This window comes from Emydura macquarii, unplaced genomic scaffold (genome assembly GCF_026122565.2).
Source record: "Emydura macquarii macquarii isolate MOO-44397 ecotype Brisbane River unplaced genomic scaffold, CSIRO-AGI_Emac_v2 contig_2994, whole genome shotgun sequence".
Classification (NCBI taxonomy): Eukaryota; Metazoa; Chordata; order Testudines; family Chelidae; genus Emydura; species Emydura macquarii.
In genome coordinates, this window is record NW_027133131.1 from 4,231,242 (window position 1) to 4,246,180 (window position 14,939).

Genomic DNA, 14,939 nt, shown 5'->3' on the forward strand with positions numbered 1-14,939 from the left:
CCCACCAGCTCCTGCCCTTGCCTGGCAGTGGTACTTCGTCAACATAGGCAGCAATGGCATCCTGGTAGAAGCACGGACAGATGCACAGTAAAAGGAAAATCAAGCACCACTGCATGGCTGATGATGGCTTGAAAAATCGCCATCCATTAGCTACAAGCCTGGAGAGCAGTGTTTTAAGTGTTGCTGACTGATGCTCTCTGCTGACCAGAGGTAACACACAAACAGAAGCTTTCATTAAAGTCATTAATCCAAGGAGGAAAGAAACATCTCTCTGTTTTAGGCTCTGGTTCTCCTCTCATTTTCTCCAGTTGTATACAATTCTTATTCCACTGAGCCCTGCTATGCTTCTCCAGACGTGTAAAGTGGCCTGAGAACAGGCAGATCCAGCCCAGCGGAGAACAGCCCCTCGTCAGGGGCCTTCCCACCCGATTAAGAACTGGTTTAAGAGCTCTATGGCTGACCTGCTCTCATCCTCCACTGTCAGGGGTGTATCCAAAGCACTAGGGTCATTCTGTACTTTCCAGGGTCCATGGGAAGCAGAGAGAAAGTTAGAGCATGAAAAATGTGAGCTGCCTGTAGCCTAAAAAGGTTCAAAAACTGGAAGGCAACGGAAAAAACATTGTTTTGGTGGGTTTTTTAAATCACGTGATGTTTGAGTGAGCGGCGTTCGCAGCTCGCCATTGACGTCAAAAGAGCGAAAGCGAATTTCACACCAGCCTATAATTGGCTGATCGCTTTCGCCACCATGTACGACTGCTGTGAAACCAATGACAATATAGGTCAGATCCTCAGCGACCCTCATGTACACCCGCTGAGGATTTGGCCCCAGATCACCCACCCACTAAAGCTTTCTCACTCTCTGAACCCTGAACGCCAGCTGCAGTTTATTGGAGATACACCAGGAAGCGTGAAATGCTCAACAGAAGACATCAGCACGGAGGTGAACCTTTCCATCCGGTACGCACACAACATACAGAAATCACGTACGGCGCACATCTTCCTGACTAGTTCGTCCAGCGAGGACCTTTACTGGAGCCATAGGATTTTCGTGAGCTCCCTTTGAATCCAAACAGCAAGAGTCTTGTGGCACCTTAAAGACTAACAAATTTATTTGGGCATAAACTTTCATGGGCAGAAACCCACGTCATCGGATGCATGAAGTGGATCTTTGAGTCTTTGACTCAAGGATACTTCTGAGGGTATTCAGTATGAAGATAAACAGACAGACGTTCTCCTTCTAGAAATTAAGAGGCCAATACAGTCATAGAGGCCATGTCTATACTAGGTGTGCATGAGCAGTATAGGAATTCCGGTATACTCTACTCACAAAGTTATGCTTTCATTTGTATAATTTATTCCACCATGGTCTTGCCAGTGTAACTATGTCTACACTAGGGGATCCTGGCGGCACACCTCTGAGACCAACACAGCTACGCTGGCAGAAGCCTATAGTGTAGACAAGGCCTGAGTCCTTATTCAAGCAAAAGGCCTATTGACTGCCATGAGAGTTTTAAGGCCTGGTCTAAACACAGGACCCAAGCATAATTTTTTTGGGCCCAGTACAAACTTGTAACATGGGCCCCCTCCCACACACATACCACAATCCCTCATCCCATACATACAATCTCATGAGTCACAAAAATTTTTTTCCTTATGGTAATGGAGGTTGCAGCCTGGGCTGGGCCGCCCAGGGCCACCGGGCCCCGGTAAAGTGTACCCTTTCCCCCCCCCCCACCATCTGGGGCCCTGTCTACACATAGATTGTGTATCAATATAACTATTTCAGTTAGGGTGTGTGTTATGCCGGTACAACCCGTAATATGGATAGTCATATAAGAGTGCTTCTACTGATACAGCTTATTCCTCTGCTTGTACAGGAATAACCTATATTGGTATAAGCCTTTTTTTTTTTTTACCTGTATAACTGCATCCACACTAGACAGGCTGTAGTACTAAATGGACCAGTGAAGGTAAAGTGGTACAACTTTTGTGTGGAGTCCAGGCCAAGAGATGAGATGGAACTGCCAAGATTGTCCCTAAAATAAGGATGCATTTTCTATATTAATTTTAATGCTTCGTACCCGTCTCAGAGCAAGGAGCATGAAGGGCTATTCTTCTGAGCCAGAGAGTGGGCCAGATTCTCCTCTTTGTTACACCCGGAGTGGGGTGACAATTTTCATGTGACTTGGGGGGCGGTTGCTGAAAAATAAGATTTGGATGGACCAAAACAATTCGTGACGTTAGGTCAAGTTCAGCTAATAGCTTTAGCTGAGAAAGAAAAAAGAAATTGGAAATGCTGAAATGAAACTGTTCGTTTCGGAAAGATGTCTCATAAACCTAAACATAATTAGAACCAAAAAAACCCCTATGAAAATTAAACAAAATCTAACGTAAAACCAAATGTTTTTGTTTCAGATGGAATGAAACTTTATTCAATATGAAACAATTTTTTTCCCCAAATTTTTGAGTTGACTCCCAAACCGAAAAATTGGCTGTTTGCCCAGCCTGAGTTAATCCTTCATTTTCAATAGACTTGAACCAGAATTTCAGCCCTGTGGGATTAATGGTTTAGCCAATGCAAGGTTATGGGACTAACTCCGGGACTTTCAAAGGGTCCTAGAGATGTACACACTGCCACTAAAATTCTATGGAAGTCAGGTGCCTGAGTCCTTTAGCCCTATTTGAAGGCCCGGGCTTAGTAAAACGGCACAGAACATGCTTCTTTCATAGCTACAACAAGTACAGTAGGAACACAGCCCAGAGAGCAAACTACAATTTGTGATACTGTAGACACGTATGGGATCTTTCTACTACAGAATACAAGAAATTGGATACAAAACACAGTAGAGATGGCGGGGGGAATGAATTATCTTCAGGCTCTAGATCTTTTTGGTAAAGCTTTGCTGGGATGGAAATTCGCAAGAACTGAGGTCTCTGGTCGCATCAGTTGTGTTTGCCTGACTGTGATGTTACCAGTCATTTTTTCACTGCTGGCTTTGGGTGTGTGCATGTGGATATTTGAGCTCAACAATAATAATGCCTCTCTCATTTACAGAGCTTTTCACCAGTAGATCTCACAGCGCTTTACAGAAGAGGTCAGTATCATTATGTTACAGATGGGGAAACTGAGGCACAGAACCCTGCCCAAGGAAGCAGTGGGAGAGCAGGGAATAGAACCCAGGTCTTCTGAGTCCCAGTCTAGTGCTCTACCCATATGCCACAATAAAGGAAACCTGACATTCAGGGATAAGTGACTACAGTTCCTAGGCTTTATCCTATGGTGGTTCTTTTGCTTGAAGAGGTCAGCGATACGATTTTCACACAGGAACTACCGCCCCGACCTCCAGAGCTGTATCCTCCAATGCCTCTTCCGCTTCCAGACCTGGAGCCGCCTCCTCCGACCCTGAGCCCGCCTCCTCCTTCCCAGCTTATCCCACTCCCGCTTCCAGAGCGGCTGCCGACCACCGCTGCAAAAGACCGAGATGTTCAGTTATTCCAGCTGCGGCTCATGAATGGCAGTGTGAAACCCAACACACCACATTCGTTTTAGCCAGGGTAACGTACTAGCATAGTGGGTCATGATCCGCACGCTACCCCCTTTCTAGTGGCTTCATGGGGACATGTCGTTCGGCCAAAAAGCCCGGCCTATAGAGGGGAATTGGTGCATGAGGCACCTCCACTACAACTCCCATGAGATGTCACAGCAGTATTTCCAAATCAAGATATGGTGGGGCTTGAATTTTTGCCAGAAAATCTAAATTTTCCACGGGGAGAAAAAAAAAAACATATTTTCCAAACAGGTCTAGTTATGGCCTCTATGTATCACCCAGGTAATGCAAAGCGAAGGCACTGCTGAGAATTCCTGTGTCTGCCTTGATACCGCTGCTTATCCCCTCCATGACGTGAGAAGCATGGCAGGGGAGGGAAGGCAGCGTATTGGCTATAAAAGGGAGCATGGTGAAGCTCAGTTCCATGCTACCAATCCTCCACTGGCATTGGGTTTATTAAGGACCATACACCAATGGTGCAACTTAGAGCAACCCAATAGTGGCTCTAAGAATCATTAGAACCAGGGTCAGTGATAACCACCAGGCAGCCGGTTCCCACTTTGTCCTGTGCTGAGTGGTGCTCTGGGAAAAGAGAATAGAGGCTTCCAGTCTGCCTGTTCTCATCTTTAGTAAATGGACGCTTAGGTTACTTACAGATGTTCAAAGCACTGGTACATTCTCCAGACATCCTGTTGTGGAAAGAAACATCATGTGGGTAATTGATATAGCAGGGCTGCTAGAACACACCCTGAAACCTGAAGTCAAGGGGAGCTAAGTGGCTGCAGAATTTCACTTCTAATAATAGACAAGGAGCACACTTCCAAAAGGGCGCAGTGCAGCTCTTAGCTTCACATTTAAATGAGACCTTATGGTCCCCGTAGAGGGAAAGGAATCTCAGTGTCTTTGCACATTGGGGGGAGATTTAGATGCACTTATCCTTTGAGGGACATTCCTAAAGGTCCCTAAGGCTGGTGTAAGGTAGGTTTTGGGTGCCTCCCACAAGGTTTGGACACCTCTTGTATACCAGCAAGCAGAGCTCACTGGAGGTGACCAAGGTGCTCTTACATGGTAGAAGAGCAATGGTCGGAACAAGGGTTATTTTGGTCCTCAAAGCTCAGAGTTCACCAGCCATTGGATCTCCGTCTAATCACCTGTAGGTTAGAGCTGGCCGAAATTTGGAATTTCCATCCCGTGGGAAATTCTGAGATTTCAAAAGCTGGATTCAACCCAAACAGGGGGGGACAGTCAAAATCTCTGGATTTTTTTTTTAAATGAAATATTCTGCACATGGTTAGTGCGGATATTATTGAAACATTTTGTTTTGACTTTATGACTTCAAATATTATATTGTAGCATTAATGTTGAAACATAATGTTTGGATTATTTCCCATGAAATATTTCAGTTTTGTGGAATCAGCCAGCGCAAAACTGTAAGGACGATTATTTGTGGGCAAAAAAAAGTGCACACCGATAGTATTAAAGGCTGCTTTTCAAAAGACAGGACCCATATATATATTGCACCCACCTGCATTCTTCTCCCTCCAGCAGCGTCTTGTACGTGGCAATCTCAATATCCAGGGCCAGCTTGATATTCAAGAGCTCCTGGTAATCACGCAGCAAACGAGCCATCTCCTCCTTAGCTTTGGGCAGGGCAGTCTCCAAGTCAACCAGCTTTTCCATAGCATCCTTGAGGGTAAGCTCCCCACGGTCCTCTGTCTCCGCAACAACTGACTGCAGCTTGGCGCACTGCAAAGGGAAGACGAAAGAAAGCTAGCCCTGTGGACATCCGTTCTCAGCGCCTGGTCCGGAGCCCCGTTGCCATGGATGAACATCTTCCCATTGACTTCAGTGGATTTTTGAACCAGGCCTTAAGACTTTTAAATTAACATTTTATCATCACACCTTTGGATCATCTCTTCTCCTTCACTACAAATCCCAGACTGATGTACACCAGAAACAGTAACTAGATACTATGATGAATGACACACTGTAAATGTGATTAGATAGCTAGATAGATAGGTAGACAGATAGAAGTGAAGGAAGAAGCCCACTTATTTCATTCCTTCTTGGTCTTTACTGTAACTGAATTAGAGGCAAGACAATTGTGTATAACGCCTCACAATATCATATACAGATGTTAAATTCTGTATGCACTTTTTTACAATTCTTCAAGGAAATCATGAAATATGTGGGTGAGATATGATTTGCTCTGGGACTAACTCCTTCCTTTCACATTATAAGGCCTCGCGTGTCACCTTTGGCATCACCGAGAGCACCTTGGCAGTAATCAGGACAAGAAGAGCACGTCTGTCCGTCCGTCACAGTTGAACTCGAGGCCAGAGTTCATAGCACACACATTCGTTGTATAGTACGCAGATAGACTCTACCTGCTTTTTCAGATTTTCAATTTCAGCCCACAGTTTGCGGATCAGCCGGGTCAGCTCCGAGATCTCCACCTTGGAGTTTTTCAGATCGTCATCATGTTTCCCCGCAGTGACCTGAAGCTCCTGAAACTGATGGTCAGAAACAAAAGAATTATTGTAATAGAATCAGTGGTTCCCAACCTGTGGTCCCACTACAGGGGATCCACGGAAAATAAAAATAACAACATCCTCACCAAGGAAATGTACAGTTTCAAATAAAACTAGTAGCATGTGGTGGTCCGTGAAGTGTTTGGAGGTTGAAAAGGGGTCCGTACACTTGAAAAGGTTGAGAACTGCTGTAATAGATTATATTTTCCAAAGACAGCTCTAATCTGATCAGGACTAATCAGGACTAGATTATATTTTCCAAAGACAGCTCTAATCTGATCTGGACTAATCAGGACTAAGCCTCCTAATCATTTTTGTTGCCCTCTGCTGGACTCTCTCCTATAAGTGGTGGTGAATTGGAAAACTCTGCTTTATCCACAGAATAAGTGCACAGTAGATCAGGAGACTCTTTTTCATATGCCAAAGCCCTGAGCCTTTTATGGCTCCGTATCTTGAAGCTACACAATGACTTACCTTGACTTGGTACATGACAATGGCTTCAGCTTGGCTCCTGTTAGCCATCTGTTCATAGTAAGCCTTAACCTCAGCAATGATGTCATCCAGGTCCAGCACTCGATTGTTGTCCATAGACAGGATGACGCTGGTGTCACTGAGCTGTCTTTGCATTTGTGCCAATTCCTGCAAGTCACACGAAGTCTTCATCAGTGAGTATCAGTTTCTCTCTGGATTCCAGATGTTCTTACTAGAAATCTGTTGCTCTCATCTTCAATCATCTCTTATCATTCTCTATGTACTTCTCCCCACATTCACCCCGTCTACTAATCTTCTCTTATCTCTATCTTTCTAGCTAGCTAGGTATCCCATACATACATACCTATTTATCTAGCTACTGCAAATAAAAAAAGAGGGAAAATGACTCAAATGGTTAAATGTTGTACTGAACCACCAGGACAAACCTCACAGCCCTTCCTCCCCTTTACTCATGTCTTATTCAAACACCCACTGAAGTTAATGGTTTAGGTTTTGCCCAAGTAAGAATTTCTAGATTTGGCCCAGAGTTACTCATCAGGCTAACTTGATGTGGAATTTTCATGGGCGTAGTTGGTCTCCAGGGAAGGGCTGTAACAACTCATATACTCAGTGAATCAGGGGGATTTGTAACACACATTCACCACTGGGTTACATTGGGAACATAGGAATTGCCAGACTGGACCAGACATAAGGTCTATCAAATCCACTATTCCGTCTCCGACAGCGGTCAACACCAGCTGCCTTGGATGAAGGTGCAAGAACACTCCTATAGGCAGATGAGGGATAATCTGCCTTCCACAAAGGTCTCATCCTAATTCTTAATAGAGATTACTTTGAACCATGGAGTTTTTATCCCTTCCATAACTCTTATGTCTTATTGAAAGTACTATAGAATCTCTGCAATGATGGTTCTTCCTGAAGGGCCCAGCCTTGAAGTTCTTCCACTAGTGGAATTCTCTTTGTACTTTGTATGAGTTTTGCCTGGGTGAGTACCGAGAATCTGACTCTTCTTGGTTGAAGTCAACTGGAGTTTTGTCATTGACGTCAATGGGAATAGGGTCATGTTCTTGATAAGGGCCTCAGGACCAGATTCTCGTTTTTTTTTCCTGCACCTTGTACGGTCATTCACACCAGCATAGTGAGGGCAAAGTGGATGTAGATTTCTACCTTTTAGATTCAGTATCATTTGCTCTGATTTTTGCACTGGTGTATATACAAGATGCAGGTAAGTGGAGAATGTGGCTTTGAGTGTTGGGTCTTTGGGCAACTGTTCTACTGCCCTCCAACTCCTCTTGCTGTTTAGGCCTTTCCATTCCTTCACTTTGGGCCCTCCTACCATGTTTGTAAATTTTCTGGAAACGGACAGAGGTTTGCTTAGAAATTCCATCACTGCCACCTTTCTGGTGATAGGTATAAGAAACATGTAAACATTCTAAGGTGGCCTAGAAAAGTTAAGTCAATTGCTAAATATGATGTGGTGCATTTTTTTGTGGATTAGAAGAACAGGGAACATCCTCACCGCCTCATACAGGGCTCTCCGGAAGTTGATCTCATCTGTCACGGCAACCACCTTGGCTTCCATCTCCACCTTCTTCATGTAGGCAGCATCCAAGTCCTGAAAAATGGCAATGGAGCATTCTTTCAAGCCCAGGGGCACGGGTGACAGTTTTGAAAACAGGAAGGGCTGATTTCCCATTGCCTTGCCCCTAGTATGGTCATTTCCACTAGTACTAGTAGAGGTCATGACAACGTAGGGACACAGTACTGGAAGGGACCTTCTGGGTCACTGAGTCCAGGCTCCTATGATTGCAGGTCACCCTAGTCATTATAATTTATGAAGCTCCATCTTAAAACTAGTTAGACTGTTTCCCCTTCCCGCCTCCCCATTGTGTGTCAGCTGATACTGAATACATCTGTGCTATAAGGGCCAGGAGCTCTGGTATAGATCTGGTATAGATCCAGCTGCTATGTGCCACATTGGTGGTGCAAAGCAGCTGTCAGTTCCACTTCGCCAGTTAATCCAGATTGATGGACATTTTGCATCATCAGAGCAATGTGCAAAGCAGCCAAAGGACTGAGATTAGGGCTGGCCAAAGCTTCTCTGCCCAAATTGTGTTTTGACCGAACATCGTGTTTTTGACTCAACTCAATTTTTCATGAAAAGGGTCTGCTTTCCCCTGAAAACGTTGATAATTTTGCCAAAATATCCAATGGCTGAAAACTGAAATATTTTTTTACTAAACACAAAACATTTCAATTCAAACTCACTCGTGGGAGTTGTAGCTCGAGTGCCTTATCCTCCCATTTTCTTCTATGAGCTGGGCTCTCTGGCCGGACTACATCACCCATGATGCACTATGTCAGGATAGTCCCATGACACACCCTCTGCCCTTGCCAAAAGAAGAGTTGCTATCTGGCTGAACTACATCTCTCACGATGCACCACTTTATCCCCTCACCAAAAGGCAACAAAGTAATGCATCATAGGAGATGTAGTCCAGCCCAGAGAGGGAGCCTGGTCCACAGAAGAGGAGAAAGTGAGTATAAGGCACCTGAACTACAACTCCCATGAAGCACCACAGCACCATTTTGAATCAAAATATTTTGGTTTTTGGCTCAAAGATTCCAGTTTTCAATGTTTTGCCAAAAAGTAGCACTTTTCCATGGGGAGAGAAAATACCTAGTGTCTAACCAGCTCTAGCACAGATGCATCTGGCCCTAATTCTGTAATACATAACCTTGTATTCCAAATGTGCTTTCAAATTGTATGCTAGCTGAAGTTCAACAACTCTGTCCTTTCAAACGGTGTAACTATCAGAATGTAATATTCCCCTGTATATCTGTTTGCAAAGATACCTGCATTCCTAGCCATAGGCCTATTTGTGAGCCAAACTCGTAGAAATACAAACAGTTTATCTAAAATCAGGCTCCTACAGTGTATTGTATACATTTCTGAAATCTCTCTCCCAAAATGTATAAACATTCATTAAATACATTTCATGCCCTTCCCTCCCAGTTAGGTAGACGAGTATTATCTGCATCTTACAAATGGAGAAAGTGCGATATAGCGCAGGAAAGCGACTTGTCCAAAGTCACACAGCATGCCAGGACTGGAATGCAAATGCCTTAGCTCCTAGTATCTTGCTTTAACCATTATACTGCATTGCCTTCACATTATGTCAATGGCCAAGGCTTTTCCTAAGAGCATATCTTTAAAGCCACTTCCCTTCTTACCAAGGTTTTCTTATCAAGGGTTTCCTTTGTTTTATTTGTTTTTATTTTTATACTGTCTCCTCCTCTTCTCTTCCCCATGCTTGCCCCCTGCCAACATTAGTGTTATGTTCAGGCATACACCCAGAGAAGTTAGATAAAGAACATAAAACACTCTTTCTGGAAGGTTGCAGCATTACACTACTTTATTTCTTAGAATCCGGAACCCTCACACACAAGAACCAAAGACAGGGAGAGACAAAACAGGCTGCTCCCTAACAAGGAGAAGCCCAGTTCACCTTGCTCTAGGCTTATTCTTTGCAGAGTAACTGCTCACAGCCCAGATCGCACATTTTCCTACAAAGCCACCCAGCCTACAAGCAGGACTAGGACACCCATCACACTTAAAGAGATAACTTGTAATTTTAACAGAGTTTTCAATACACCACAGTTATCCCGGTGAATTGTGCTAGGCACTGTACAAACACATAGTGAGAGATAGTCCCTGAGAGTGGAGCAGAGACAATCATCCCTTAATCTTTGGTAATGTGTTGCTCACCTTCTTCAGCAACACAAACTTGTTCTCTGCTGCCGTGCGCCTGTTGATTTCCTCTTCATATCTGTCAGGACAGAAGACAATATGTGGTTCTACTACGGACATGTCCTAAATAACGTAAAGATAACAAACATACCATAAAAACATAAGCTACGATCAAATAAAAGTCTAAACGAAAACTTTCAGAAACAAATGTTTTTTGTTTCAATATTTGTGCCTTTACGGGAATTTTTGTTAACATTTGTACACAATTTCAGACACACAATACACGAAATATGGCTGTCGTCAAATTTCCTACGAAACACGATTCCAATGACATTTTTTCAACCAGCTCTGCTAATTCCTGCGCTCAGTGCTGGGTAGGATTTTCTAAAGTATTCATTGCTGGCATAACGCTGCTCACACTTTCCCATCAATGTCAATAGAGTTAGCTCAGCGCTTCTGACAATCCTATCTGGCACAATTTGGCACTCAGGTAAAATCTCTCATCCAGCATCTACCACATGGTTGAATGATGCACAATATCCAGGGACTCGGTTCCAAGATACCAGTGCAGAATTATTATTAGGCTTGACAGAGTTCGATTTTTATGGTTTTATAATTGTGACAGATAAAGTCAGTGGTTATTTTTAAGCTTTTTTAAAAATATTTTTTATCAATTTAAATGTTCACAGTTGCACATAATGATGGGTTTTAAGCATGTTTTAAAATTATTTTTATTAATTTAAATGTTCACAGTTGCAGGAAATTATGGGGTGGGGCCTCAGAAGTAATTATTTAACGTTGGCATTACAACATATTTTATGCACATGAAGATGAGACTCTAATAAGTTCTCAAACTGCAGTTTCCTTACTTTGCCCGATAGTAAATTTAGATTATTAATGATGGAAATATTTTTTCATTGGTTTGTGTGTATACGGTGAAATCAACATGTACCGACATTCATAGGATAGATCAGGGCTACGTTCTCTTCCAGCCAATCAAGAAGAATTCTCTGGAGGAGGGTGGTGTATAGACAGCCTTCTTCCTCAGAACAGGTAAGAGAAGGAAGCTAGAGCCAGAAGGCTCCAAGTGGAGACCCTGCAGAGAACAGACGCTGGCAGGAGAAGACCCTCTTGTGGGTGGCAGAAGAGCCAGAGATTGGTGTGAACCCCTGGGGTTGCAATGCTGGACTTTATTTTTGAGACATTTAAGACTATGAGTGGAACTGTTTGTGGTCATTAAACCAGCCCCAAGTGGCGGATGGTCCTACTCACAAGAGAGACTGTGTGGATCTTCAGGGGTCCTGAAGAGGGACAATAGAGGAAGGGTGCTGCAGGGGGATCTCTGGCCATGAGGGGGTGCTCAATAAACGGCTGTCCTGTCACAAATGCCTAGTGGAATTTTCAAAAGCACGTAGGGAGCTGGGCACGCAGGTGCTTTTGAAAATTGCATTAGATGCCTCTCTGCATCGTTAGGAGCCTAAATCCCGCTGAAAACCTGGCCCTGAGTACCTGGAGAACATGAACGTGACCCAGCACTGTCTTCACATACTTGTGCTTCCAGTCCTCCACGAGCTCCTGCATGTTCCTCATTTCCAAGCCCTTCCTTCCTCTCTCCCCCACAAGATGGTCAAGCTGCTTCCTTAGGCTGCTGATGTAGGACTCGAAGATGGATTCCAGGTTCTTCCCAGCACATGATATCGGCTGCTGCTGCAACAAGTTCCATTTGGTCTCCAGAACTTTATTCTGTTGCTCCAGGAATCGGACCTGAGATCCAAACAGAGAAAAGATGCTTCAGATGTTGGAGATTATCCTCCAAAGCACTGGTCGGTGCAGGTCAGTAGTCCTACCAACCCGATCATTTCACATGCCAACGTCAGGGAAATCTTGGTTAGTCCTAAGCAAGATTTGGTCATATGCTATTTTCAATACAATGTAAAGAAAAACATGGGTCATGTCTGTCTCTCTGTCTATCTATCTATCTACTCCCTACACTATCAATCAACCGATTGATGGATCTACTTATGAGGAGAGGCTGAGGGAACTAGGCTTTTTTAGTCTGCAGAAGAGAAGAGTGAGGGGGGATTTGATAGTGGCCTTCAACTACCTGGAGGGGGGTTCTAAAGAGGATGGAGCTAAGCTATTCTCAGTGGTGGCAGATGACAGAACAAGGAGAAATGGTCTTAAGTTGCAGTGGGGAAGGTCTAGGTTGGATATTGGGAAAACTTTTTCACTAGGAGAGTGGTTAAGCATTGGAATGCCTTACCTAGGCAGATGGTAGTATCTCCATCCTTAGGAGGTTTTTAAGGCCTGGCTTGATAAAGCCCTGGCTGGGATGATTTAGTTGGAGTTGGTCCTGCCTTGAGCAGGGGGTTGAACTAGATGACCTCCTGAGGTCCCTTCCAACCCTCATCTTCTATGATTCTATATATCGCCATACACATCTATCTATCTGTCCTTAGAAGTAGAATAACGTTGATGATGATTTCAATGGGACTTAGGCACATGCTTAAATTTAGACATGTGCTAAAGTGGGATCCTGAATATGGATGCTTTGCTGAATCTGTGATGATGATGACGATGATGACAAAATAATTTATAAACTACAGGGCCCACCTTGTCGATGAAGGAGGCAAACTTGTTGTTGAGGGTCTTAATCTGCTCCTTCTCCTGCACTCGCACTTTCTGGATCTCCAGGTCGATCTCCAGGTTGAGTGGCACCAGCAGGCTCTGGTTGATGGTCACTTCTTGGATGCTACCAGGCGGACAAAAGGGGAACCCAAGGCTACTCCTCCCACCACCAAGTCCTCCACCAAATAACCCTCCACCACCAAAACCACCTCTGAGCCACCAGCCTCCACCAACCAAGCTACTGGAAATGCTTTTAGACCTGCCTAGATTGTAGAGACTTCTGCTGCCAAAGCCACAGCGTCCACTTCTTCCTCGGCTCAGAGAGGTGGAGCTGGATCTGCCCCTACTTGAAACAATAGCAGAGACACTGCCGAAGCCCCTGTTACATCCACCCACTCCGGTGTTCAGCTGCCGACTCATGGCGGCTTGTTCCAAGAGAACTCCGGCGCACTATGAACAAAATTGCGGCATGAGAACAGAGCTGGGAGAGGAGGAGTAGGAGCCCCTCTGACATTACACCTGCTCCGTCTTTCTTTATATGTCTTTGAACTGGGGCTGGACAAGCAGGTGTAAAGAAAAGAATCTCAGCTATTCATGGGCTTGGTTTGCCTGGCAGGAAGCCCAATCTTTATTCCAACCTGCTAACTACTAACTTCAGCTAAACACACCTACGGTGCAAAAAAGGATTTTCGTTCCAGGATGGGTGGGGTATTTTTTTTATCATAAAATAAGCACTGTGTGACAGTCCCCAGCTTGGCCCACACACCTGGGGTTGAATCAGGGACCGCCAGAACTAGAATCATGAACTACTGCAGCTTCAGCTAAATGATGGGCATTATACAAGTGGAAGCTTTTCCAGGATTTGAGGCAGGATGGTCCAGTGGCTAGGGCATTCACCTGCAATGTGGGAGATGTGCGATCAAGTCCCCACACGACCACAGAATTCCTGTGTGACCTTGACAAGTCATTTATCCTCTACCTGTGCCTTATCTGTGAAATGCAGATAACAGCACTCCCCTACCTTGTAGGGGCATGTGAGGATAAATACATTAAAGATTGTGAGGTGCTCACATACTAGTGTGATGGGGGGTACACAAGTATCTTAGACCTGATGTTGGCCTCTATGCTTCCTTTGTCCCCAGAAAGTAACTCTCTGATGAGTGCATGATCCAGACCCTCCTTTGTGATGTAGGTAATCCACCTCACCACCTAGGGTAGCTGGGTTGGCAGAAGAATTCTCCCATTGACCTACCAGCGTGTACAGTGGAGGTTAGAGGCTGATCTAACTACCTCAAACAGGATGCAAAATATTTCACGTCCAAGTATTTAGGCAGACCTAATATTTTGATGTAGGCAGGTCTAAACGCAGCTGCCAACGATGAGGTTTCAAAGTTACTATTGTTAACCTTTTCACTCTCATCAACGCACATAAGAAAGGCGAGGAAAGCTCAGATTATGAAGCTCTACCCCAGCTTTCCACAAAGTGACTAACTAGCAGGACATAGAAATTGTATAAATTAGGACAGACAAAACATTTACCAACGCGTGGAAGGGCTGCAGGTGGAAGCACAACTGGTATTCTTATCATGAAAGGTGCTCAGGTTTCAGAAGTTTGGGGGATGCTTTCCTAAGGTCCTGAATACAGGTTGGGTGAAATATTTTCTCACCTGAAATTACGGTTCAGTCTAAATTGCAATTTTCCACTGGAAATTTTCCAATTGGAAAAAGAAAAACAACTGTTCATGGATACTTTACTACTGTCCAAACACACTCACAAACAACAAACAACCCAGCCCACCCCATCAGAAAGCATCAATCCAGAGCTGGATTAAAATTTTAGATAGAAACATTTTTCCAATTTTTTCATTTTCCTCCAACTTCGTTTAAAAAACCCACAAAAACTAGACAATTTTGAACGAAACAATTTTTTCATTTTGTTTCCGAAGTTGTTGCTTTGCTTCAACGCATTAAAAATCATTGGAAAAAATAA

At 44.1% G+C, this 14,939-nt stretch overlaps 1 protein-coding gene across 1 annotated transcript; it reads right to left on the reverse strand.

Annotated features, from left to right (window-relative positions):
• Positions 1-3,270: 3,270 nt before the first annotated feature.
• Positions 3,271-13,369, reverse strand: LOC137140888 (keratin, type II cytoskeletal 5-like). Its single transcript, XM_067529576.1, has 9 exons — positions 12,935-13,369; positions 11,871-12,085; positions 10,340-10,400; positions 8,091-8,186; positions 6,554-6,718; positions 5,936-6,061; positions 5,074-5,294; positions 4,203-4,237; positions 3,271-3,467 (listed from the first exon to the last, which is right to left on the reverse strand). Exons 1-9 carry the CDS (start codon positions 13,367-13,369, stop codon positions 3,271-3,273), a joined length of 1,551 nt encoding a protein of 516 aa, XP_067385677.1.
• Positions 13,370-14,939: the final 1,570 nt, after the last annotated feature.

What these genes read in the sequence shown, in the direction of transcription:
- LOC137140888 (XM_067529576.1), bottom strand. Translation starts at nt 13,369, where the DNA reads ATGAGTCGGCAGCTGAACACCGGAGTGGGTGGATGTAACAGGGGCTTC. An exon ending in TTGCCTCCTTCATCGACAAG is followed by an intron (nt 12,086 to 12,934) that starts GTGGGCCCTGTA and finishes TTTGGATCTCAG; the next exon opens with GTCCGATTCCTGGAGCAACA. An exon ending in TTGAAAATCTGAAAAAGCAG is followed by an intron (nt 5,295 to 5,935) that starts GTAGAGTCTATC and finishes TTCCCTTTGCAG; the next exon opens with TGCGCCAAGCTGCAGTCAGT.